Source organism: Polyergus mexicanus, unplaced genomic scaffold (genome assembly GCF_030449975.1).
Source record: "Polyergus mexicanus isolate NDT 795.1 unplaced genomic scaffold, iyPolMexi1.0 SCAF_4, whole genome shotgun sequence".
Taxonomy (NCBI): Eukaryota; Metazoa; Arthropoda; class Insecta; order Hymenoptera; family Formicidae; genus Polyergus; species Polyergus mexicanus.
In genome coordinates this window covers 9,549,356-9,576,652 of record NW_027223324.1, presented here as the reverse complement: position 1 = coordinate 9,576,652, position 27,297 = coordinate 9,549,356, and the positions used below count along the sequence as shown (strand labels likewise).

Sequence of the window (27,297 nt, the reverse complement as noted above, 5' to 3'; positions counted from 1 at the left end):
ATTGAATCTTAACTGTTATTAGAAGAGTAAAAATTGTATTCTCGTGAGAATAAATCTTAACTGTGTCAATTAGTTCTTCAGTTTTCCTCTGCCTTTGTCGCACAAGCGATATAACTTTCTTTTTTATCCTTAACGTGTGCACTTTTATGTATATGTATGATTTAGAGTTAATGCTGCAAACTACAACTTCTCTCAATTTACGCGATTAATACAGATGTTGCAAATTATTAATCGAATTTCAAATTATGTCATTTAACTTGGATCGCTGACTATTGATAAAAATTCACACGCAAGATTAATATTTGATATTTTTTTCCTCAAAGAAATATGTAAATTATATTATAGATTATTTTACCATGCTTATATTGAGGGTTGGCTGCATATTTTTACACTGTATCATTACATTTTTTTATTAACAAGCAACCACTATTAACGTAATAAGAAAGCCTATAGTGAAAGAAAAAGAACATGAACTGTCAAGGAAACATGTAATAAAATTGACAACATTCCAAATTTATTGCATGCAACATCTTATATTGAGGGAAGCATTATCTCTAAACGCGTAGAACTCTATCGCAATAAAAGATAAGAACTCTGATATACTCAATTCCGCAATTTCATATGTCTAATCAAAATGTTTAACACATGCCTCATATATAAAAAGCGCATTATACAATCGAAAAAAATTAGCTTGCTTTTTTTTAAATTTCTTTTATATATATATATATATATATTTTTTTTTTTTTTTTTTTTTTTTTTATCAGAGTTCTTTGATGTTTGCTATTAGAGTGGCTATAAGAGTGGCATTAACCATAATGTGTGTGTATATCCGGGCATGCAGGACATCTTCGACATTCAGCGCAGGCCAAGTTTGCAGGAGCTAATCGTCGACTGGCCAAAACTAGCGACATGCGCCAAAGAGAAGGTTCGCGAAAAAAAAAAAATCTTTAAAGCAACACATCCTTGCATTAAAATCCAAAAACCACGAAACAAAACTGCCCCCGCAAGACTTTTGCACGGTGTATTCAGGTTAATTAAACATTTCTCAAAATATATATTATAGATTTAAAAAATTACTTTTTTTTTTATATAAAAAATAAATTAAAACTACAAAAAAGATAATAATATAATAAAATAAGATTTATTTTATGTTATTTGCCAGATTATAATTTGCCAGAATACCCGTGTTCTTTGAACTTTCTAAACTTTCGTGATGCTTTGAGTGAAATTTAAGACAGAAAAACTTGCGTCGCGTTGTTACAAAGAGATCAATTCTTGCGCAATGTGGGCGCTTGAAAGATATATAACTGCGATTGATCTTTTTGTTTTATTAAAACGGATGTTACATTGATTTCACTGAGGATGCAAATCAAATAAATCAGTAAAAACATGACAAAAGCCAGTTAATCGCAAGAATTTTTAAATTATAATTGATCGAATCAGATTTTTGCGAAAAACATAATGATTAAATTAAGATTTATAATTTTCGATGAATTATTTCAGAATTCTTGCAACTATTCACGATTGAGAATTTCCCCTTTTTGGCCTGCGCTTTTCCAAATAATTTCTATAAATTGTAAAATAATATAAAACAGAAATGTAAATATATAAATTTACGTAACAGAAATAAAAATTAATAAATCGCGGCTGGATCGTCCACGCTTCTCATGCTTGGCTTAATTAAAAATGACCAAGTACTCTTATTATCACGCATGTGATCATACGCTTTCGTATTTTTGAAGTAAAGTATTAACAATGTAGATATTTAATCTTATCTCACATTTTCAAATAAATTATATAAATTATTTAGATTTAAGGCATTTTAAACATTTTTTGTTATCGCACTTCGCTGTGTTGAGTTATATGACTTATACATATGCAAAATTGCAAAACTATTGATGCAATTAGAAGTAAACAGCCATCATTAATTAAAAATAATAACTACACATTATATTTAATAATTGTTTTAACATAATATATTTTAAATAATATTCCGTAATAATTTGTAGCTTAATAATTATTGTAACTCTTTATATATATTGTAATTGTATGTATACATATATTATAACTGTTATATATAATTATTTAGTGATTTTGACTATATATAGTGCTAATTATGCATAATTTATAACAGCAATGATTTATTCAGGAAGTTCGAAATAATTAAAACTACAAAACTGTAAAATAGCAATGACAATCAAATTCTGAATAAAAGCCCATCGGGGCTCCTCGCTGAAAACGATCAGCAAGTAAGATTGACAACCGCGTCAGGAGAAGCTACTGTGATTGCGGATTTTCCTTTTGTTGTTTTTAGAATAGTGGATCGCGTAGGCCATCTCTGGCCGAATTAATTCCCGACTGGCCGATCCTGCATCACTTCACCAAGACGGAGGTTGGACCGATTTTTACGTGAATCGAATTATTTCATCGATAATATCACGTGATATTGATTGTCGATGTTTGCCTGTCGCTGTTTGTCTCAAACAGTCTCCGAAACTCGACGATCTGTTTGTCTTCTTTCTCTGACTCGCTCGAGAACTCTCTCATTCTTTCACCCGACAATACTTTTGTACAAAAATTAATCGTTTCTCCTCAAATTCTACTTCTCTTCTGTGGCTTCGATTAATGAACTTTATTATCCTTCAATTAATTTCTTAAAATCGAAGTTACTTTGTTTCCACTCTATTGCACTCTCTTCAATCTTTATATAACTTTATCTTTTCTAATTCTCCTCTTATTCTTCCGACAAACACATTCTGTATAATTATAAAACTTATTTAAAGGGATTCTAATTTGTGACCGTTTTTATAATGAAGCATTTTGTTAATTTAGACAATTAAAAAAACAGGAACACGTTTTATAATAAATTAATAATTATTAATAAATTAAATTGAACTTGAAATATATATTTTTTATTAGAATATTTCTTATATTATAATATAAAAGTGTGGTGTTCAAATGTTATGAATTAATTTTACACACAATATATATATCTTCAAATTATTAATACTTTTATTTCTATTTTAGATTCTAAAATTGATATTGTGCATATATTAATTTTATAAAATAGAGCTATTAAAAACTTCTTTCAATGTATTAAACTGATTGAAAAAACGAGACGATAGCCACAATTGGAATTCCTAATATCAAATATATAATGTTTTTTATCATCAATGTCGTGTTTTGAATGTATCGTAAGCGGCTGCTTCTTCAGCAATTATCTTCTCGCGTATCTTCCTCGAGCAGTGACGAACAATCTTCTCGAGAAACCCTACTCTGACTCTTCTCTTTTTCAAAACTGTTTAACAATCTTAACAGTAATATAAGCATGACGAGTTACAGGCTTGAAAATGTCCGGTCCAGCCGACGAACGATCGATCGAGCTTCTTGCAAATTTTTCCATGTTTTTCTCTAGAATATTTTTTTTCTAGAGTCACTCTCGAAATATTCATGGAAACTTTGTCTTTTTTGTCGTCTGCTCGTACGGAGAGGCGGCGACGGCGTTTTTTCGATTTTTTCATCGATTTTTTTCTTCTATTTTTATTGTATCGCCTGGCAAAGCTGTCGATGTTGAACGATATTACTACTGTGGAATTCCTCGGCTAAATTCATGAATATGATTCATGGTTGATTGATGATTCTCTCATTTGCAGAAACAAGAGAGCTTCCTGAAGCCACTGGTGGACCAATATGCCAAGGAGGGCAAAGACAAGAAGGTCGTCTTCGAAGCGAACTTTTCGAAACCGAACTGCAAACCGAAATGGTTCTTCCGAAAGGACGTGAGTGAAAGAAATAATTTATTCCATTATTTAATATTATTTATTTTTATATTGCTGCGAAATTTAGTTAATTAAAAAATTTTATATATGATATATTTTCAAAGTAGAACAAATAATGATATTTTGATTATTTGTTTTTTATACAGGAATTATTCGCATCGGCCAAATATAAATTCAAAAACGAGGAAGATTGCTATCAGCTTATCATTACTGGACCTAAAGTCGAAGATACTGGAAAATACACGATCGAAATTGCCGGGGTATCCAGCACAGGATTCCTCAACGTGGACGGTATATATTTGTACTAAACTCTCGCTTTTAATTAAATATTTGTTATAGAAAAAAATATGTTTATAATATCTCAAAATTTCAGAACCTGATCCAACGTATACGTTCACGAAACCGCTGCCGAAGAAAAGCAGTGGCTTCACCAAGCACGAGACTTACATGGAGTGTACGGTCAGTTCCAATCTAGCACAAGTTTCTTGGTACAAAGGCAAGACAAAACTCGAGGTAATTATCGCAGTAAAAATTCGAGCGAAATAGTATTTTTGACACTTCGCGATGTTAAATGTTGTTCTTTAGGATGGAGACCAATACAGTATCTCCAAAGACATGTCCGGCGTATGTCGGCTAACGATCAAGAGCGCAACCCTCGAGGATAGTGGCGAATACACTTGCAAGATAAGCAAACAGACGGATAAGACCGATACTGTTCTTACTGTAGTCGGTAAGAGATATAATTTTAATATTATAACATATATAATATATATAATATTTTTTTCTATAATATGATTTTGTTTAAAACATTTTGTCAAACTTACAAAATTTAATGATGATTTCTTCTCTTCAGAATATCCTTACAAGTTTGTCAAAGTGTTGAAGCATCAGCAGTTAGTAGAAAAGGAGACACTGACCTTGCTATGCGAACTCGACGATGCTGCGGGTGATGTTCAATGGTTTAAGGGTGACCAAGCGATCACATCTGACAAAAGGTACTTTAAATTAATAATTTATTTTCCATTTATCTATCTCTCTTCTAAGAATGCTTTATATAAACAATTTCTTGCGCTATCAGAGTGCAAATCAAGGAGGACGGCAGGAAACGAAAGCTCATCATTAAAGATTGCAAAGTCACCGATGCCGGGCTGTATTCTTGTGTGAGCAACGCTGATAAAACGGAAGCCGAAATCGTGATTAATTGTAAGTAACAAAGTTACTTTGATTTATCCTCAATTATTCAATCTCGGAAAAAAAGTATTAAAATCATGTATTCTTGTACAAAAATCACAGACGCCAATCGCTTCAATAAGAAGTTGAAGGACACGGTTGCGATAGAGAGAGAGAAGCTGGTGCTCGATGTCGAGCTTCAGGATCAGACCGCGCCGGCCGTATTCTACTTCAACGGCCAAAAGATCGAGCCCAACGAGAGAGTAGAGATCAAGAATCTCGGCGGTGGTAAACATCAGTTAGTTTTCAACAAAGTGGAGATGACAGACGACGGTGAGATCATGTGTGAGAGCGGTCAGCTGACTAGCAGCTGCAAGGTCACCGTGAAGAAGGGCGAGAGCAAGCCTATCGTCGATTTCCCCGATAAGGTCGAAGGACCTTGCAGTGCACCACTGACCTTTGTTGTGCCTTTCAAAGGTAATGGCTCTCTCGTATTTTATTTACATTTTATTTTTACATACTTATATTATATTTTGATATTTAATTATATTTTATTTATAATTTGCATAAATTAAAATAAGAAGACAGTAAAATATAAAAGAACTTTAAAAAAATATAACAATATGTAAATATATGTTCTGGATTGCAAGTTGTAACATTTATATTTGTAATCTATATAGTCGATGGCACCAAGCAGAGTCAAGTGGAAGCAAAACTGATGAAGGATGGTAAACCGCTACCTCTCAAGGAAGTCGAGATTGTTGTCGGCGAGGATAAAATTACGTATAAGATCAAGAAACCTCAGCGCGAGTCATCCGGAATCTATCAGATAAAGATCGGTAACAACCAAGGCGAAGAAGTAAAAGACGTCAACATTGTTATGCAAGGTTCATAACATTTTAAAAAAATTATTTTTAAAAAATCTTGCATCTCTCTTTCGTATTTTTTTTTATTTTTAAATTGTTCTCTTCAGACGTTCCATCTCCACCGTACGATGTCGAAGTCAATGAGATTTTCCAGAACTCCTGCGTCGTGTCGTTTAAGCCGTCCAAGGATGACGGCGGTACTCCTATTACGAAATACATCATCGAGCGTCTCGATCTTAGCTTGAAATCTCAATGGGATAACGTGGGCGAAGTCATGTTGGGCGAGAAATGTGTCTACAAAGTTGCAGATCTTGTTGCGAAGAAGGAATATAAATTCCGCATACGAGCCGCAAACAAGCTTGGTTCCAGCGAACCGGCAATGTTCGCCAAGCCTGTCTTGGCCAAGGATCCATGGGGTAAGTTTATCGAACTTATATTAACCAAATTATCCAAAATAATCTAATATGAAAAATTTTTACATTCTGATTTTACTATTCATAAATATGCCAATTTAAAATAGTATAAAAAAAACAAAGGGCTTTGTCGACACTTTATAGATGAGCCAGGCAAACCGACAAACGTCGATGTAACGGACTGGGATAAAGATCATGCTGACTTGACGTGGACGAAACCAGATAATGACGGCGGTGCACCGATCACTGGTTACGTAATCGAGTACAAAGAGAAATTCGGCAAGGAGTGGGTGAAGGGCAAGGAGATCGAGGGCGACGTCACTCAAGCAACTATTGACGGTCTAAAGGAAGGCACGCAATACGAGTTCAGAATACGGGCGGTAAATAAGGCCGGTCCTGGTGAACCATCCGACGCCACAAAACCAATCATCGCCAAATGCCGATTCGTTAAACCGTACATCATTGGCGAAGGTCTTACAAACCTGGTTGTCAAAAAGGGCCAGGTCATCAAATACGATATCAAGTATGCTGGCGAGCCGGATCCGGAAGTACATTGGTTGCTCGGCCAGAAGGAGATTGTCCAAGACGCGGCCGAAAGGATCACGATCGACAAGTACGAGAGAAATACTGTGTTGACGGTCAGAAGGACTACCCGACCTGATTCCGGAAAATACAAATTAGTGTTGACGAACAGTTCCGGTACATGCGAGAGCATGGCTGATGTCGTCGTATTAGGTAAGTTTATCGTGTTTGTTAATGTACGAGACGTTTCGAGTAAAAGTATCGATTGATGTTTCTTTAATAGAAATGTCAGTAAAAAAAGGAAATATTTTTAAAGAATAATTTTAATTAATTTATAAGATAATTCAATAACACAAAATTTAAGATTAAATATTAGTAAAACAGTGTGAAATTTATTTAAAATTATATAAAAGCAGTTTTCCATTTGTTTTCATCTCGTTTATAGAGCTTTGAAGAATAAAATTTATTAGAGTATCTCGAATATAATCATTGCATCTTATTCCCCTGCAGACAAACCATCGGCTCCGCTAGGACCGCTCAAAGTAGAAGAAGTCCGCGCCGATCACGTCAAGGTCAAATGGGATTCACCCGAAGACAACGGTGGTACCGATATTACGGGCTATGTGTTGGAAAAGATGGACTTAGACACCGGACGATGGATTCCAGCTGGAGAAGTCGGCCCCAACGAGAAGACCTTTACGTTCTCTGGCCTGACGCCCAAGAAGAAGTACAAATTCCGCGTCAAAGCGGTCAACAAGGAAGGCGAGTCCGAACCCTTGGAGATTGAGGAAGCTATTCTCGCGAAGAATCCTTACGGTAAGGACGTATCTGATTTTGCTGACAATTAATAACTTTAAATTAGATAATTAAAATATTATTAATTTAATTAAATTTTCTTATATATTAGAACAGCGTGTTTTATGTTTTATAAATATTTTTCGACAGATGAGCCTGGCAAGCCTGGCAAGCCGGAGATTTTCGACTACGACAATGTCAGCGTGTCGCTGAAATGGGAGAAACCAAAAAGCGATGGTGGCAGACCAATTACTCACTACACCGTCGAGATGAAGGACAAATTCACCGCCGACTGGATCGAAGTGATGAAAACTACCGATGCGACTCCCGAGGCTAAAGTTGAAGGTCTCAAGGAAAAGATGGTGTATCAATTCCGCGTTCGCGCTCACAACAAGGCCGGTCCTGGCGAGCCCAGCGATCCCACGGATAATCATCTTTGCAAGCATAGGAATTGTAAGTTGAAATTTTTATAGTTTAATTTAAATCTTTTCCCTCATTTCCTCCTTCTTTTAGCACAATTTTTATAATTATCAAAAAATTGCTTTTTGCAATGAAGTAATTTATCAGAATTATATACAAACTTGCCACCTACATAATCTTACTCTTGTTAAATGTTTATTTTTTTAAGAGAAAATTAAATATGCTATATTTTGGAAATATTTTATATTTCTCAAATAAAAAAATTGCCTAATTAATTCATAAAAAGAATATTCAACTGTTAAAATTAAAAATTACTTTTTCAGTGAGACCAAGAATCGACCGAACAACCTTCAAGTCCATCATTATTAAAGCTGGTCGCACGCATAAATGGTCTGTGGACGTGTCTGGTGAACCACCGCCAGAGATTAAGTGGATCTGGAGGGATAATATCCCGCTAACCACTACCGAACGCATCAAGATCGACAATGTCGACTATCATACAAATTTCACAATCGTCAATGCGATGCGCAAGGATACCGGAAAATATACCCTAATCGCCGAAAACGCTAACGGCAAGGACGAGGAAACTGTCGAACTCACAGTACTCGGTAAATCTCTAATTTTCAAACTTGATTTTTCCTCGAGATGCAATCTAAAAATTAAAATATATATGCAATAATTTATTAACAGTTTAAAGTATAACTTGATTAAAGTTTAATATTTTTTTATCTAGTTCTTACATTAGTTACACGATTTTTGAAAAAAAAAAAAAAATAAAATAAAAATGCTATAGAATAGGTGATATTAGAAAAAAGTCTTAATTCAAGCACTAAATCTCTTGTCGCAGGAAAACCGAGCGCTCCTAAAGGACCTCTGAAAGTAAGCGACGTCACCAACACCACGGCCAAGGTAAAATGGGAAAAGCCGGAGGATGATGGTGGTGTGCCGATCAAAGAATACGAGATCGAGAAGATGGACACAAAAACCGGAAAGTGGGTCAGAGTGGGCAAAATACCTGGAAATTCGCCGATCACGGAATTTGAGGTGACTGGCCTGAATCCCGGAAGCGAATACAAATTCCGGGTGACAGCTGTCAACGACGAGGGCGATTCGGAGCCTCTGGAAAGCGAGCGCGGCGTCATCGCAAAGAATCCATATGGTATATCGATATTTTTCATTGAAATGTATATAAAGATCTTAATTTATCAAAATATCTGAATAAATATTCAGAAAATTATATTATGCATTATTTATTAATAAGTTAATCTTTAATTAATCTTTAATTAGTTTAAAATTCTTTTTTTTTTCATTAAAATAGGTTTTATGTGCAACTATCTTTTCAAGATTTCAATTTAAAAATTTAATTGCGTTAAATATCAAATATTAACAAGTTACAATATATTTTTTGAGATATAATTTATCTCTGTTACATTTAGCGTGTTAAATTTGTATATTAATTCACGATAAATTTAGAATGAAATTTAATTGAATACAATTCTTTTTTAGACGAACCTTTGAAACCTGGAACCCCCGAGATTACCGATTATGATAACGAGTCCATAAGCTTGAAATGGACTGCGCCCGAGTTCGATGGAGGTGCGCCGATCGAGAAATACATTATCGAGAAGAAAGATCGGTATAAGCCTGATTGGGAGAAAGCTATCGAGGTGCCTGGGGATCAACTTGAGGGCAAAGTACCTGATTTGAAAGAAAGGGGTGAATATCAGTTCCGAGTCATCGCTGTGAACAAAGCCGGACCCTCGCCGCCGTCAGATGCATCGAAGATGCAGATCTGCAAGCACAAGGCTCGTAAGTTCTCGCAAAAAAAAGATATTGTTATAAAAGATTATTACATTTTTTCGCTCTAATATATATATATATATATATATATATATATATATATATATATATAAGTAAAATAATGTCGTATTGTACAACTTTGCCCGCTTCAGTGAAACCGAGGATCGACAGAACGAACTTGAAACCAATTGTCGTACGAGCCGGCAAATCCGTCAAGTACGACGTGGACGTGCGCGGTGAACCACCACCAGAGATCAAGTGGTATCACGCCGGCAACGAGATGAAATCCGCCGAGAACATTGAGATAGTCAACATCGATTACAATACGAAACTCACCATCTCCGATAGCGTGCGGAAGAATACCGGCGTGTGGAAGATCAAGGCTGTCAATCCTCACGGCGAGGACGAGGCAGAGGTCGAGATAACGATATTATGTGAGTAGCTTACGCAAAAGTATCTCTTTTTTAAAATTATTTTGATATATTATTAAAAATTTTTTTAAATTTAAATTATCTAAATTATTTTATTCCTATACATAGCTGCTCCCGGAAAGCCAAAAGGACCGCTCAAAGTGTCGGACGTTACGAAGAACGGTTGCAAACTCAAATGGGATAAGCCGGAGGACGATGGCGGCAAACCGGTCACTGGCTATCAAGTAGAAAAACTGGACAAATCGACCGGCAGATGGATACCCGTCGGTCGTACCGCGGATACCGAGATGGACATAAAGGGTCTTCAAGAAGGGCATGAGTACGAGTTCAGAGTGAAGGCTTTGAATGAGGAAGGAGAATCGGAGCCGCTCGTGACAGACGGCTCCACGCTCGCGAAGAATCCTTACGGTAAATTTTTAATATTGTGTCAAATAAATAAGAAATTTTTGGATAGAATAAATTAATCGAAATATAAATTAATCAAGAATAAGATATTAAATATAATAAATTTACATTGAATATGATTTTCTTTTGACAGATGTCACAAGTAAACCCGGAACACCAGAACTGGAGGATTGGGACGTCGATCGCGTTGATCTTAAATGGGAACCTCCGAAAAGCACCGGCGGTGCACCGATCACCGGCTATATCATCGAGAAGAAGGAGAAACCTTCCTCGCAATGGGAGGAAGCTGTCGTTACGGACTCGCCACAACCTAAAGGTCGCGTTACCGGCTTGAAAAAAGGTTCTACTTATCAATTCCGTGTTCGCGCTGTTAACAAGGCTGGACCGTCGGAGCCCAGTGATCCGACCAAACCACACGTTGCTAAAGCAAGATTCCGTAAGTACTTTACTTTGTTAACTGGTTAATTAAAAGAGTAATTTCTAGTTATTATATATATATATATATAATTCCACATACTTAATAATTATAAGTTGGAAATACGAAATTAAATTAAAACTTTATTATAATTTAATGACAAAATGTTTATTTCAAATTTAATTTATTTTAATTTCAAATTTTCTAATATAAATTAAAATTCGATTTATCTTTCATATTTTATATAAAATAAGAAATATGAATAAATAAAAAAAGATTCATATATTCATAATAGTTATAATAAAATAACTTACAATAATGTTATACTTTATTTTTTATAGTGAAACCACATATCAATCGTGACAAGCTGCAGACTATTAAAGTCAGAGCAGGCCAATTAATAAAATTGGAGGTTGATATCGAAGGTGAACCTCCTCCAACGGTTACCTGGAGCTTCGCCGACGCTCCACTCCAAACCGGAGCAAATGTTAAAATCGATAACGAAGACTATCTCACTAAGATCCAGTTGACAAACACAAGTCGCAGATTAACTGGCAAATATACCATCAAAGCTGTAAACGATTCCGGACAAGATGAAGCCGACGTGGAGATTAATATTCTCGGTATGTAAATAAATTTTGTCTATATTTCTCTTTTTAATTCAAATATCTAAAAAAAAAAAATTCTTTTTTATATTCTTTAACTAAACAATAAACTTTTAGGATAAAAATTACTTTTATCCAAAAAAGAGGCGCGAATTATATAATATACATATATTTACATATATATAACTTTATATAACTTTAATTTATATTATATAATTTTAATTGATTTTAACAGATAAACCTGGAAAACCGGAGGGACCATTGGAAGTGACGGATGTACACAAGGAGGGTTGCAAATTGAAATGGAGCAAGCCGAAGGACGACGGTGGCCTCCCTCTATCCAGTTACATAGTAGAAAAAATGGACGTGACGACAGGTCGGTGGGTACCGGCTGGTATTGTGGACCCTGATAAAACGGAGCATACAATTACTGGCTTGGAACCCGGCCACAAATACGAATTCCGTGTGAAGGCTGTGAATGAGGAGGGTGAATCGGAACCTCTGCAAAGCGATGTCGCCATCGTAGCCAAAAATCCATACGGTATAGTATTATAATCTTGATTATAATGTTTGTATTTATTTTTACATATAATTCTATTCTGGATTAAATATAATTTTAGATATACTATAATTTGTGTGTAGTATACTCTGTTTTACTAGTAGTACAATTTATAAATAGTAACTGTTTTCAATAATTATAATATTATAGATAATATATTATTCTCTTTCCTTTCAATAGATAAAATCTTACTCAATTCTATTACAGTGATTATTATTATTACGGTAAAAATATCGACTAAAAAGATGATGATTTTTCTCTTCAGTTATATAGATATATATATATTTTAATTTCTTTAATTTTCTTAAAGTATATATAAACTTATAAAATGCTTTTTAAAATATTTCAGATGCTCCGGCAGCACCTGGACTCCCAGACATCATTGATTGGTCGGAAAATATGGTGAAACTTAAGTGGGAGCCACCGATAAGAGACGGCGGTGCACCAATTACCGGATATATCATCGAGATGAAAGATAAGTTTGGTAGTAACTTTGTCAAAGCCGCTGAAGTTGAAGGGCCCATATGTACTGGCACAGTTCCTCGGTTGGAAGAGGGCAATCAATATCAATTCAGGGTACGCGCTGTCAACAAGGCTGGTCCTGGTGAACCTAGCGAGGCCACGAATCCGCATACTGCTAAAGCTCGTTGGCGTAAGTAAAGTTTTACATTATTATTAAAGACTACAATATATATCATAGAAAAGAAAATATATATATTATATATATAACAATTTATTTAAAAATTTTATAAGTTTCTATATCGATAATAAGCATTTTTTACTAATTTTATTTTATTTTACTGTTGCAGTGAAACCATACATTGATCGTACAAATCTGCAAGCTATAACAGTGAAAGTCGGCCTCACCGTGACCCTAGACGTGAACATAATTGGCGAACCACCACCAAAAGTGACTTGGACTTTCAAGGAGAAGGAACTCGTGTCAGATGATACTATACGAATCGACAACATTGATTATAACACTAAATTCTTCATCCTGAAAACTAAACGAGCGCACACCGGCAAATACGTGATTAAGGCTAAGAACGAGGTCGGCGAAGATACCGCCGAGGTAGAAATTACCGTTCTCGGCAAGCCTAGCAAACCAAAGGTAATCTAATTTTTGAACTCTGGACATACATATATGTAATTATAATTTGCATGCATAAAATATTTATAAAATAATTTAATTTAATTTAATTTAATAAAAAATGATATTATGATATAAATAAAAAATTAAAAGATATAAAAAGATTAAAAAGAAGTGTTTAAAATTACAATAATTAATTAATTATCAATTAAACTTAGAAAATGAATAATATATTATCCTCTAATTAACACTTTTTTTATAATTCAGGGTCCGTTAGAAGTGACTGATGTAAATAAGCATGGCTGCAAGCTTAAGTGGGACAAACCGGAAGACGATGGCGGCTCACCAGTCGAGTATTATGAGATCGAAAAGCTGGATCCTCTCACGGGACAATGGATACCCTGCGGCCGTAGCACCGAACCGGAAGCTACCATCACCGGACTACAAGAGGGCAAGCCTTATAAATTCCGCGTGAAAGCCGTCAATCGAGAAGGAGAGTCCGACGATCTGGAGGCAGACAAGTCTATTATAGCCAAAAATCCGTTTGGTATATATATATATATATAGAGTATAAAATGTTCAATTTGGAATCTACGATTATTTGCAATAAAAAGCCAGGATCTTTGAATATTTTTACATGATGTTTGACACATCTTCTTTCTTGATTTTAGACGAACCGGGTAAGCCCGGTAGACCGGAGCTCAAGAATTGGGACAAGGACTTTGTCGATCTCGAATGGACCCCGCCCAAGGATGACGGAGGTGCACCGATCGAAAAGTACATCGTACAGATGCGAGACAAAGAGGGTAGACAGTGGGTGGATGTCGCCAAGGTCTCGGGAGATCGCACAGCCGCTAAAGTGACCGACGGTATCCAGGAAGGTCACGAGTACGAGTTCAGAATTGTGGCGGTCAATAGGGCCGGACCTGGTGAACCCAGCGACACTTCGAAGAGCGTCGTCGCCAAGCCCCGATTCTGTAAATAGATAATATATTTATTCATCTTATGCTTAAATTTATTTATCAAATTTAATTATTTAATTTTAAATTTAATTTTAATCAGTTATTCTAATAATATCAATGCGTGTTTCTGTTTGCAGTGGCACCGCACATCGATCGCAAGAACCTTCAGAAGAAAGTCATGCGAATCGGCCAAATGCTGCGGCTTGAGGCCGACATCAAGGGTGAACCGCCTCCGGTCGTCACGTGGAAGCTGAAGGACGCAGTGTTGAAGAGCATGGACCGACTTAAGATCGAGAACGAGGATTATCATACTATGTTCATCCTCAGTAAGCTCCAGCGCTCGGACACCGGCACTTATACCGTCATCGCCAAGAACGACAGCGGCACCGATCAAGTCGACGTCGAGCTTCAGGTTTGTTTACTTACGTGAATTAGCCTATAAAAATCGCTCGTCAAGTATGTTTAAGTAATTAATCTAATTGATGTTGTTTTGTGATAATCATCAGGTGCTGAGCAAACCCAGCAAACCGAAAGGACCGCTCGAAGTGTCCGACGTCACGGCCGAAGGTTGCAAGCTGAAGTGGAACAAACCCGATGACGATGGTGGCGAGCCGGTTGATCATTATGTCATCGAGAGGATGGATGTAGATACAGGACGTTGGGTACCATGCGGCACCAGCAAGACACCGGAGGCAGATGTTTCCGGTCTGAACGAGGGCAAGGATTATCAATTCCGTGTCAAAGCTGTTAATTCCGAGGGCGAATCCGAACCTCTGGAAACGTCGATACCGACAACCGCGAAGAATCCTTACTGTGAGTAACTCCGCTTATTTATATTCGCGGCATTCTTTATATTTGCAGTTGTTCCATTAATTTCTTTTTTCTTTATCAATTTTAATTTTACAATAATTGATCAAATTAAAATCAAATTTGTTTTAAAAATTTCAAACATTTTCTTTGTTTAGAAAAAAAAAAATATATATATATATATATATATATATATCAGAATTTATATTCGCTTGTAAAAACATGCAAATTATTAAAAAAAGTTTTTCTTATATACATCTTATAATATTTAAATATTATACTGTCACATTATTTATGAAGCTTTTATTTTTTGTTATAGCCGAGCCCGATGCTCCCGGTAAACCCGAATTGAAAGACTGGTCGAAGAATCATGCAGACTTGAAATGGAAGCCCCCGAAGAAAGACGGTGGCGCTCCCATAGAGAAGTACATTATCGAGAAGAAGGACCAGTACGGCAAATGGCAAAAGGCCGTAGAAGTTCCAGGCAACAAGACCGAAGCCAGAGTGCCAGATCTCATCGAAGGTCAAAAGTACCAATTCCGAGTTAAAGCTGTGAACAAGGGTGGCCAGAGCAAGCCCAGCGAACCCAGCGATATTCTGACCGCTAAGGATCGTTACGCCGCGCCCAAGATCGACCGCACCAACCTGAAGGACATCACTATCAAGGCCGGCAACATTATTCGGCTGGATGTCAAAGTCACAGGCGAACCGCCGCCAAGCAAGACTTGGTTCCTTAACAAGGCCAAACAGGAGTCTAGTAACGTTCTCACCATCGAGGTGGAGGACTATAAAACCAAGTTCGTAATCTCGTCGGCGACCAGAGCGCACTGTGGCACGTTGACCTTGAAGGCGGAGAACAGCTCCGGTAAAGACGAAGCGTCCATCGAGATTCTAGTATTAGACAAGCCGAGTAAACCCGAAGGACCGCTGAAAGTATCCGACGTGCACAAAGAAGGTTGCACCCTCAAATGGAATCCGCCCTTGGACGACGGCGGCGCGCCTTTGGATCATTATGTGGTCGAGAAAATGGACACAGAAACCAGCAGATGGATACCGGTCGCACGAACCAAAGAACCTAGCATGGTAGTGGAAAATTTGGTGCCCGGACAGGAGTATAAATTCCGAGTCGCGGCTGTGAACGCGGAGGGCGAGTCCGAACCGTTGGAGACGGAGCATGGAATCGTCGCTAAGAATCCATATGGTAAAATCTTTTCTCAAAATTTCTCGATAATATATTAAGATCTATTCTTTTATTTAACTTTTAATTTTTAAACTTATTTTATTAAAATTTTACGCGATACAGAATATTATATATGAGAGCAGAATTTTTAGTTTATTATTTTTATTATATATATTTAGTTTTAAAATAAAATATATTTTGAATTATAATGAGAAAAAATTTTATATATATAATTATTTTCTTATAATTTCCGAAAATTTATATTTGCGTCTTTCAGACAAAAAACATTAATTTTATTTTTGCAGATGAACCTGGCGCACCAGGACGTCCGGAAGCGACCGACTGGGATAAGGATCACGTGGACCTGCGATGGACTCCGCCGTTGAAAGACGGCGGATCTCCAATTACCGGATACGTAATTGAGAAGCGAGAAAAGGGCGCGCCTAAATGGATCAAAGCCTGCGAGACCGGACCGGATTGTAAGGGTCGCGTCGACAATCTCGACGAGGGTGTCGAGTATGAGTTCAGAGTCAAAGCCGTCAATGCCGCGGGACCTGGTGAACCATCCGATGCCAGCAAACCAATCACCGCCAAGAGTCGAAGACGTAAGTTTTTAAACTTATTTGCAATGTTAATTTTTGCAATGTAAATTTTATATTTTATTTATATATACATATTTTATATTTATTAATTTTTTTAAATCTTGAAAAATATTGTTCTTTAATAAAAAGAAATTTTATATTCATTTAAAAAAATATAATCAATTTTTCAAATCGTATCATTTCTTTAGTAAAATGATTCGTTTCAACTACTCATTTAACAAAATACTTGTAAAAATATTTCGAAATATAAAACTTTTAAAATATATTAATCGACGTTTTAAAATATATTAATAAGCACGAGGACTGCATTTATTAATTATAATTTTAATTACCTTTTGATTTTTGCTTTGCAGTTGCACCGAAGATTGATAGACGAAACCTGCGTGACATAACAGTACGCGAGAACGAAGCGTTTCACTTTGACGTCAAGATCATCGGCGAGCCGCCGCCAGATGTCACGTGGGTGATCAACAACAAGAGCATTCAGCAGACCACACACCGCAGGATACAGAACGTACCTTATAACAGTAAATTTTTCAATGATAAGCCCGAGCGCAAGGATAGCGGCACTTACAAAATTACAGCGGTCAATCAACACGGTTCCGACACTGCCGAAGTCGAAGTTACCGTTATCTGTGAGTCAGTTTTTCTATAAACCTCTTAGAGGTTAAACTAAATAACTCCATTTTTCATAAGTTTTTTAATTTTAATATCAGAGCACACACACATAATTGATGCTCTGATGCCAAAATTAAGGAATTTACAAAAAATAAAATTAATCAGTTTGGCTTTTGAGAAGCTTACAAATGCTTATACTTTATATATAAATTCTTTAATCCGTTGCAACTAAAAAAAATAATTATTATTTTATCATAAATAAATTTTATCTCGCAATTTATTTTGTTAAATATGTATTGCAAGTATTTAATATTGTATATAAATGTTTGATAAAATAATTTATAATTAAATATATATATATATAAATATAAATTGTAATATGTATATTAATGATTTTTAAATTAATTGCAATTATTTACCAGCCAAACCTGGCAAGCCGGAAGGACCATTGGAAGTATCCGATGTGCACAAGGAAGGATGCACGCTTAAATGGAAGAAACCCAAGGACGACGGTGGAGAACCGATCGAAGGTTACCTTGTGGAGAAGTTTGATCCGGAGACCGGGGTCTGGCTACCGATCGGGAAAACCACTGGACCCGAGATGAAAGTCGAGGGACTTACACCTGGACACGAATACAAATTCCGCGTCAAGGCACTCAACAAGGAAGGAGAATCTGAACCGCTGGAGACCTTCAGCTCCATCATAGCTAAAGATCCGTTTAGTAAGTGAATCTTTTGTTATAATTCTCTGAAAAAATAAACAATATTTAGTCTTTGAGTATTATAATTAATTAAAAATAAAATTAATTCTATTTTTTAATATATTTTTGCTTTTAACTCTGTAATTATTTTGTAATCTGTAATAATTGCTAATTTTATCTGTAATTATTCTTTGTAGCCGTTCCAGCTGCACCTGGAGCACCAGAGCCAGTCGATTGGACGGCTAACCAAGTCGAGCTTGCTTGGAAAGAGCCCGTCAGCGACGGCGGATCACCCATCACAGGCTATATCATCGAGAAGAAAGATAAATACAGTACAATGTGGGAGAAGGCTTTGGAGACCGAAACACCGATCACCAAAGCTCTGGTGCACGGTCTGATAGAAGGCAACGATTATCAATTCCGCGTAATCGCCGTGAACAAAGCCGGCCAATCTGAGCCCGGTGAAGCTAGCAAAACGTTCACCGCTAAACCACGTTTCTGTAAGTATTTACAAATTTAATTTACATCTAATTCAATCTTTGCTTTTGTTATTTCAATAAGGTAGTTCTTTTCCTGAAACATACAATAAGATTATGGAAATAATATTAAAGACATGTGGTTACTAGTTAAATGGAATATCATTATTATCTTTATGGCGAATTATAACTTTGAATATTTTCTTATATCTTAAAACATTATTTTTTATATTTTTATGATATATAATCTTATTTAATTATATTTTATGCAAGCTTAATTTGTTACATTATGTAATAATTATGACAAATACTATCTTAATAATTGGCCTACATATCTAACAATAAAATATTAATTGCGTAAATGATCGATCTGTAGACAATATCCTTGCATCGTTGCCATGAAACGTACGCGCGTCTAAAAATAATGCCGATAAAACGCGTGCTTGTTTAAATCTGTAATTGGCATCCAATTATTGATTCTCTAATCATTCATCGCAGTGGCCCCGAAGATCGACAGGCGCAATCTGAGGGACGTTACTCTCTCCGCTGGCTCGATGCTGAAGTTCGACGCCAATGTGATCGGCGAGCCACCGCCACATATCGAGTGGCGTTACGGCGCGATACCGCTTCATTCCGATCGCAAAGTGCAGATCGACAACAGCGACTACAGCACGAAATTTAGCATACGTCCGGTGTCGCGGGACGACAGTGGCGATTACACCGTCACGGCCAGTAATTCATCGGGCAAGGACTCGGTGACGGTGCAGGTGACAGTAACGGACAAGCCGACACCGCCTGAGGGTCCGCTCCAGGTGTCAGACGTGCACAAAGAGGGATGCAAGTTGAAGTGGAAGAGACCTAAGGACGACGGTGGCACGCCTATTGAGTACTACCAGGTGGACAAGATGGACCCGGAGACCGGATGCTGGGTACCTTGTGGTCGTTCCATCGAGCCAAGTAAGTAATCGTTGGTTTGTAGTAAATTCTCCCTTATTTGATAAATTCATTTGCAGTCATAAAATCACAGTTATTGAATATTTGATATCATTAAATCCTTTGTTTAAATAAGGTAATCAATTTTTCTATTATTATTTATTCAACATTTTTATACATATATAGTAAAACAATTTAACATAATTTAAATTATAATTTAAAAAGTTTTATGTGTAAAGAAATATTACTTTTATTTTTAATTTTTTTTTAATAGCATATTGTACATATCGTGATTATCTCTTTATGAGCTAAAAAGCATGCGTGACTATGAAATAATCGACGATGTTGTACTCTTTCCCTTTTTTTGCATCGATCGATTAGCTATTATACAATTTCTTTTTTGTAGCATAAATTTCACTGTGCGATTACCTTAACAACGTGAAAAAATGATAGGCAAAACACAACCGTGAGATCGGAACAGGTGTAATTCAATTAATGTTTCCTTAAGATACGTACGATTACACGATCGATATAGCGCTAAAAGTAGTCCGTAAATATATGCGTTTTTTCCATGAGTGAACAACTCTTTGCACTACAACCCCATACAGGCATTTTTCCCTCTTTTCGAAGTCGACGCTTTATTTTAATTCACGCATATAAGATAAATTGAGTCTTCGACAAAAATATTTTCTCCTCAGCTTTGGTGTCCAATCTATTCGTGAAGTTCAAAGATAATATAAAAATTGAAGTTAATAAATAAAATAATTATTTATTTTTATTATACTTTATCATATTAAAAACACGTTATATGCACAGTATTTAATTTTAATGCGTTGTAAGGATACAATACGTAATAATATCTTGAACTGAATTATTTTGTTCCTCGATATTTTTCTTTGCATAGAAAAATCTCTAGCTCTAAAAATAGAAGTTTTTATTTTTCTAATACATAAATATGTGAATAATATTGTTTATATATAACGACTATACTCTTACTGTGTTTTTAATTTTAATTCCGATTATTATAATCTCGTTATCGCATAGAATATATGACTGTAAAATAAGATACTGAGGTCTTCACTAGCTATAATGAAAAATATCCCATTTATATGCTTATAATATATACATATGCTACTTTAAGTATATATCCTATTATATTCATATACCGTAGCAAAACACTCTATAGATGCAATAAATAATCCACCGACGCTTAAAACAAAATTTCTCGAATTTCTTTGTAACAGGAACAGTATCATTTTTTGTAGATGTAATGGAGCTACATACCACCGAACGTTATACCTAGAAAATAAATTATAAATGACGAATCTCTCGATAAAATCTTTGAGATGAGAAACGGATATTTTATCAGTAAATTTCATATATGCTTGTTATGCAAAGATATCTCAACATTTTTTTATGTAACAATATAAGTTATCATATGTGCTGTTTTGCAGGTATATGTTTCTCTTACACGGTAACAAATACGTGCTGATTGCAATTTGTTATAGTCTGACCGATATAGTTGGATAGGAACATATACAAGACAGCGATACTTGTACATATAAAAGGGGGTATCAATTCCTTGATATCCATTCCGGATGACGTAAAAATCTGAAAAATCTAAGACAAATCTAAAATGTTTTACGGCAATAAGACAGTATAATGAGAAAATAACTTTTTTTCATATATGAGGAAAAAGATGATCCCCATTACGAAAGAGATGATTCCCATAATGTTTTAAACGCTGAATATGATTCCAGCTCTCAAATTGTTATATCATGTCACAATTTAAGGTTTTTCACGATTAAAATTGCAACAAGAGTTATCTCAATATATTTTTAATATATTTTTAATCTTATGGAAGCCATCGAGCGCTTCCACACACAAAAGATTTAACAAAAATAGAAAACTTACTCGAAATAGATTAAGGCTCATGGCGCCTACTCCAAATACTATTAAACAGAACATCATTGCCTGACAATTGGATATCAAGAGAGTGGACAATCTTTAAAAAATAAAAATATATTACTATGCGTATATAACACACGCACATTATCGAGTATATACGAACTTCATTGCTTTTCGATGAATGTCCACAGCGCAAATTAAACTCTTCAATATCAAAATATTTTTTTTAAGATTAATATTTTGTAGCATGTTGACGTTCATTGCACATTCGATACGATAGCTACAAATAATAATTTGCCCGGATCACTATATTGTAAATCACCGACGGATTTATGTATAGCAATAGCGTTGTTCACTAATTTGTACAGACTCTACGCGGGTTTTAGTGAATCTTTCTTTCTGATTATCGATTTTAATTTGGAATTTGACTACAACGACAAATATTATGTATATCAAGTTCTAAAATTTCAATGTAATTTTTATATATTTTTATCCAAACTGAAGATGCACCAAAAAACGGTCCGGAATATATATTTCGAATACACATTTATTACTAAAATTTGACAATAATAAGTTTGCGCATCAATATCCCTTGGCTCTTATTTGTCAGTTTTTTCACTTAATAATTATTTCTGTTGTAATGATTATTTAAAAGAAATTATCAAATAGCTTATTTGGATTAAATTTTAACAATTTTGTTTAAATATTCATTTAAAAATGATAAATTATCGGAATCTTTACAGCATTATTTTTGCATTTATACCTGGCAATTTTAAACATTCCACAAGTATATTGAGAATACGCAATGAACATTGTTCCTATCGCTAACGTTACAATTGTTCCGATATATACGGATGCAATGTTGTGTAGCAGTATCAAATAAAAATATTTCTCTTGATTGATAAAATATTCCGTTACAATCAACGAATGATGTGGTCGAGACGCGTTTGGCGATAAAAAAACATTGAAAATATTCGTCCAAAATGACGCAATGGTGAAAGCTGATACGCTACAAACAGCAACTACTGAAAAAAAATGTTGAAAAGAGAATTGTTGTTTACATTCTCTATGTATAAGTTTTCTAAATTGATTTACATGTTTTCTGATACTTTCTTTCATGCATTATGTTACAATCTAAACTTTAATATTCTTTCACATCCGTGAGATCGATTTTATTGTGCAGTTAATTGCTACTTTGCCTTTTCAATCATTTATTCGATTTTGAAACATTTATTGATTATTATGTATATAGAAAAACTATTGTAATTTGTCGAAATCGATTTTCCAAAGTGAAATATTAACAGCTCTTATGTGTTAAAAAGAAACCGTAATTGTACGTGAAAAAGATTATTTCTTACTTGTAAGTGCAACGGTATAACGCTTGGCATTATATCCATATTCGTTTATAATAGCAATCTCGTTTGCGTCTTTTAACTTATTACATATATGCAGTAGTTGTTCCAGTATATCCTTCATCTGTTTCAGCAATTTTATATATATCTTTTATATATTATATATTATATATATAATAATGTTAGAGAAAACATTGTGTAAAAATTTATTTGATAGGAATGCTTATTCTATCCAACAAGTAAGCTATTAACTTACAATTTTGATTTTAAGATAAAACAAATTGTATTTTATCACAAAGAGAATAAAGAAAAATACGAAAGATAGAACTTTGGTAGCGAGATCCCGAGTACATTTTTGTGTGAAAAGTGTTGTACACTGCAAATAATAATTTTATTTACAAATTTACATCGAAAAATTATTCTTTTAAATTCATAATTATGCGTATACATTCACACTCGCACTCTAACATTTATACACACACACATACACATATTAATGAATTAGAATGCACATATAAATATTATATATAGAATTATATATTATAATTGTATGATATATGATATATATAGTATATATGTGTATTTCAATATTAATTTCGTATATGTGTGCGGTTTAATTTTTATATCTATATAATTGAACTGTAAGCACAACTATGTGTTATGATCGTGATATAGTTGACATAATAATTTTGTTAATCTAAATTGTGTTTTTTAAATTTTATGGTAAAAAAGACTGATTTGCAAAATAATTTATCATAATAATACTATTATAAGTTACTGTATTAGAGCTTACCTGAAATATAACATTTGTCATCAGAATACAAGATAAGATAATAAATTGAAATCGAGTAAGGTTCGATTGTTGATAGGGCCACAAACCAATAGCGAGCAGAAGAATCCTATTCAAACTAAAATACTTAATCTCGGTGTGAATCATCTCTTTGCAAGATCTGAAACGCTATATAACTTTGCAATAACTGAAGTAGCCGACAAGAATTACGCTTCTCCCTTCCTTCTTCTATTGATCGATCAACTATTATTTACTTTTTTCTGGTATAAATTTTTGCACAAATTATTTAATTTCGTATAATATGAGGCGACACGAGATATCGCGAGAACATCCGCATTTTCTCAATAATGAATAGTATTTCCACAAAGTGTAAAATGTTTCTATAAAGTCCCTAATTACGCGATCGATTTGATAACGGGAGCAAATTGAGCAGATGTTCTTTTCTCATAAGAGAAGAAGAGAAAATATTCGTTGAGAAGATTACTTATACGTGCAAAAGTCGCGCACGCGTAATCGCCACTTCTTTTTTTACCACAATTTCACATGCTTCATTTCATTGCGTGCATTCGTAGCATACGTTTGCTCCTCGAGAGCAATGTCGTTCAGTTTTGAATATTGTACTATCGAACCTATCTATGATAAAACGTATGTGGTAAAATATGTTATATGAATTGATCGAGATCTGCGACATTTTCAAAATTTTCCAAATTGACGATGTGTGGGCGCGATCAAGATTTTGATATTCTGTGGATTACATTTTTTATCAAATTTATCACTGGGATATTTTTTGTTTATAAATTCGATATTTTAAAATATACATAATTCAATTCATATATATAATGATTGCGTATTTATAATATGGAATGTTAAATATTAAATTATTTATTATAGATCTCGAGGTGACGGGTCTAACACCTGGCAAGGAGTACCTCTTCCGGGTATCCGCGGTCAATGCCGAGGGCGAATCGAAGCCTTTAGAAGCGGAGCAAGCAATAGTAGCCAAGAATCCATTCGGTATATTAATTATATTAATATTAAGTGTTATACCTTAAATCAAGCAATTAAATACAAAAACATTGCTGCAAGTACAAATTACAGAAATATTTTTCAATCTGAAAGAATCTAGGAATATATCAAATTAATCTATCGCATCTAATCGCAGATGAGCCGGGCAAACCGGGTGATCTTCAAGCCACCGACTGGGACAAGGATCATGTCGATCTCAAATGGACTCCACCGGACAATGACGGCGGTTCGCCGATCACCGGTTACATAATTGAGAAGAAGGACAAATACGGCGAATGGGAGAAAGCGTTAGAGGTTCCCGCGGACGAGACTTCCGCCACCGTGCCGGATCTTATCGAGGGACAGCCGTACGAGTTCCGCGTACGAGCTGTGAACAAGGCTGGTCCGGGCGAACCGTCGGACGCCACTCCGACCATCATCGCGAAACCGCGCAACCAGGCGCCCAAGATTGACCGCACCAATCTGATCGAGGTGAGAATTAAGGCCGGCCAGAACTTCAACTTCGATTGCAAGGTGACGGGCGAACCGCCGCCGACGACCAAGTGGATGTTGAACGGCAAGGAAGTCCGGCCGACCGATCGCGTCAAGGTGAAGCACATGGATTATAACACTAGTCTGAGCGTGCGAATGGCCACGCGAGCGGAATCTGGCAAGTACACCGTCATCGCGGAAAATATTAACGGCCGAGACGAGGCCTTTGTCAAGGTGACCGTGTTGGATAAGCCGAGTCCGCCTCAGGGTCCATTACGTACGTCCGACGTGCACGCCGAGGGTTGCAAACTCTCGTGGAAGCCGCCGGAGGATGACGGTGGACAACCGGTCGAGAAATACGTCGTGGAAAAGATGGACGAGGCCACGGGACGTTGGGTGCCAGCTGGAGAAACTGACGGACCAGAAACAAATCTGCAAGTGGAGGGTCTGACGCCAGGGCACAAATACAAGTTCAGGGTGAGAGCTGTCAACAAGCAGGGCAAATCGGAGCCACTCACGGCTATGCAAAGCGTCGAAGCGAAGAATCCCTTCGGTAAGAAAAAAATTTTTTAAAGTAATGATTTTATATATTTTATTTTTTTAAATATTTTATTAAACATATATCTTTTTTATTTTTAATAAATATTGTCCATTTAATAATTATTTTTATTTTTATGATTATTTTCATAAAAATTTTGGATATTTTTTCAAATATTTTCAATAATTATTTTTTATGTGTTTAATATTTTTAATTAATAATTATTAATACTTTTAATTCATTCTTTTTCTTATCGTATTATTGTATTTTTTTGCAGACGAACCGGGAAAGCCGGGTACCCCCGAGGTGGTTGACTATGACAGGGACTTTGTCGAGCTTCAGTGGAAGCGTCCTGAGGAAGACGGCGGATCACCAATTACTGGTTATATCATAGAAAAACGTGATAAGTACAGTCCAACTTGGGAGAAGTGCGGGGAGGTCGATGGTGACACGAATCGTGGCAAAGTCAACGACCTGGTCGAGGGAACGCAATACGAATTCCGCGTGAGGGCCGTCAACAAAGCTGGTCCCGGCGAACCGTCAGAGGCGTCCAAGTCCCATCTGGCGCGACCTAAGAATCGTGAGCATTTGCAAATAATTTAATTTGAAGAAGTTTAAAGAATTATAAACATGATTTTTTTTAAATGGCGAATTTTATATTTTGTCTTTAGTTCCACCGAAGATCGACAGGAAATACATGCTGGATGTGAAGGTGCGCGCCGGCGGTTTCTTTGACTTCGACGTGCCGGTGATCGGCGAGCCGCCGCCAAGCAAAGAATGGTCGCTCAAGGGTGTCACAGTGATGGCAAGCGATCGCATCAAGGTCACAAACGAAGACTATAACACCAAAGTACGCATAATAGAAGCGAAACGTTCCGATTCGGGCGTCTATACACTGGAGGCCAGAAATGTGAACGGCAAAGATTCCGCCACGTTGACGGTAAACGTACTGGACGTACCCTCGCCACCCGAGGGTCCGCTGAAGATCGACAACGTTACCCGAAGTGGCTGTGCCCTGAAGTGGCGGCCGCCCAAGGACGATGGCGGCTCCGAGATCCAGTACTACCAGGTCGAGAAGATGGATACGGAGAACATGCGCTGGGTGCCTGTGGCCGAGGCTACTACCACCTCAGCCCAGGTGGGCCACCTGATCGAAGGTCACGATTATCAATTTCGCGTGCGGGCGGTCAATAAACAGGGTGAGTCCCAGCCGTTGACTGGAATGGATACCATTACCGCTAAAGATCCGTTCGCCAAACCGGACAAGCCTGGAACGCCGGTTGCCACCGATTGGGATAAGGATCACGTGGATCTCGAATGGACGCCGCCTAAAAAGGATGGTGGATCGCCTATAACCGGTTACATTATCGAGAAACGACCCCGTTACGGACAGTGGGAGAAGGCAGTCGAAGTGCCCGGAAATAAAGCCAGCGCCAGAGTACCGGACCTGACCGAGGGTCAGGAGTACGAGTTCAGAGTCATTGCCGTTAACAAGGGTGGACCTGGCGAGCCGTCCGATGCATCAGGACCGATCGTTGCCAAACCGCGTTTCAGTAAGTTTGAATTTTAATCGAGAAATTAAATCAATTATCTTAAGAAGAATTTTTAATCTATAAGGAATTTTTATTTCATAAATATATTTTACACAAGAATATTTTTCTTA

General features: G+C 36.1%; 2 protein-coding genes across 44 annotated transcripts in view; one reads left to right on the top strand and one right to left on the bottom strand.

The window, feature by feature from the left end:
• Bent (projectin protein bent) overlaps positions 1-27,297 on the top strand; it is a 96,175-nt gene that overhangs the window by 49,768 nt on the left and 19,110 nt on the right. For all 43 annotated transcript variants that reach the window (XM_070294243.1, XM_070294242.1, XM_070294234.1 and 40 more), the window contains 36 exons: positions 3,654-3,779; positions 3,926-4,070; positions 4,153-4,292; positions 4,365-4,509; positions 4,633-4,774; positions 4,858-4,982; positions 5,073-5,426; positions 5,630-5,836; positions 5,923-6,231; positions 6,373-6,963; positions 7,261-7,566; positions 7,696-7,998; positions 8,289-8,573; positions 8,813-9,124; positions 9,472-9,774; positions 9,918-10,199; positions 10,305-10,604; positions 10,735-11,037; positions 11,358-11,639; positions 11,857-12,162; positions 12,530-12,832; positions 12,990-13,291; positions 13,538-13,817; positions 13,942-14,247; positions 14,370-14,644; positions 14,739-15,045; positions 15,359-16,240; positions 16,525-16,824; positions 17,175-17,456; positions 17,862-18,161; positions 18,338-18,640; positions 19,115-19,573; positions 24,491-24,613; positions 24,762-25,649; positions 25,912-26,214; positions 26,306-27,187. In XM_070294243.1, coding sequence (XP_070150344.1) covers positions 3,654-3,779; positions 3,926-4,070; positions 4,153-4,292; positions 4,365-4,509; positions 4,633-4,774; positions 4,858-4,982; positions 5,073-5,426; positions 5,630-5,836; positions 5,923-6,231; positions 6,373-6,963; positions 7,261-7,566; positions 7,696-7,998; positions 8,289-8,573; positions 8,813-9,124; positions 9,472-9,774; positions 9,918-10,199; positions 10,305-10,604; positions 10,735-11,037; positions 11,358-11,639; positions 11,857-12,162; positions 12,530-12,832; positions 12,990-13,291; positions 13,538-13,817; positions 13,942-14,247; positions 14,370-14,644; positions 14,739-15,045; positions 15,359-16,240; positions 16,525-16,824; positions 17,175-17,456; positions 17,862-18,161; positions 18,338-18,640; positions 19,115-19,573; positions 24,491-24,613; positions 24,762-25,649; positions 25,912-26,214; positions 26,306-27,187 — 11,761 coding nt within the window. The remainder of the gene's footprint in view (positions 1-3,653; positions 3,780-3,925; positions 4,071-4,152; positions 4,293-4,364; positions 4,510-4,632; positions 4,775-4,857; positions 4,983-5,072; positions 5,427-5,629; positions 5,837-5,922; positions 6,232-6,372; positions 6,964-7,260; positions 7,567-7,695; positions 7,999-8,288; positions 8,574-8,812; positions 9,125-9,471; positions 9,775-9,917; positions 10,200-10,304; positions 10,605-10,734; positions 11,038-11,357; positions 11,640-11,856; positions 12,163-12,529; positions 12,833-12,989; positions 13,292-13,537; positions 13,818-13,941; positions 14,248-14,369; positions 14,645-14,738; positions 15,046-15,358; positions 16,241-16,524; positions 16,825-17,174; positions 17,457-17,861; positions 18,162-18,337; positions 18,641-19,114; positions 19,574-24,490; positions 24,614-24,761; positions 25,650-25,911; positions 26,215-26,305; positions 27,188-27,297) is intronic.
• Positions 20,373-23,819, bottom strand: LOC138932244 (odorant receptor 63a-like). The gene is made up of 10 exons (XM_070293881.1): positions 23,603-23,819; positions 23,066-23,185; positions 22,816-22,933; positions 22,221-22,482; positions 21,621-21,737; positions 21,464-21,554; positions 21,021-21,169; positions 20,716-20,848; positions 20,546-20,633; positions 20,373-20,467 (listed from the first exon to the last, which is right to left on the bottom strand). The coding sequence occupies exons 1-9, from the start codon at positions 23,744-23,746 to the stop codon at positions 20,583-20,585; spliced, it is 1,185 nt and encodes a 394-aa protein (XP_070149982.1). The 5' UTR covers positions 23,747-23,819; the 3' UTR covers positions 20,373-20,467; positions 20,546-20,582.

What these genes read in the sequence shown, in the direction of transcription:
- LOC138932244 (XM_070293881.1), bottom strand. Translation starts at nt 23,746, where the DNA reads ATGATTCACACCGAGATTAAGTATTTTAGTTTGAATAGGATTCTTCTG. An exon ending in CAGCACGTATTTGTTACCGT is followed by an intron (nt 20,849 to 21,020) that starts GTAAGAGAAACA and finishes TTTATTTTCTAG; the next exon opens with GTATAACGTTCGGTGGTATG. An exon ending in CTATAGAGTGTTTTGCTACG is followed by an intron (nt 20,634 to 20,715) that starts GTATATGAATAT and finishes TTTTCATTATAG; the next exon opens with CTAGTGAAGACCTCAGTATC.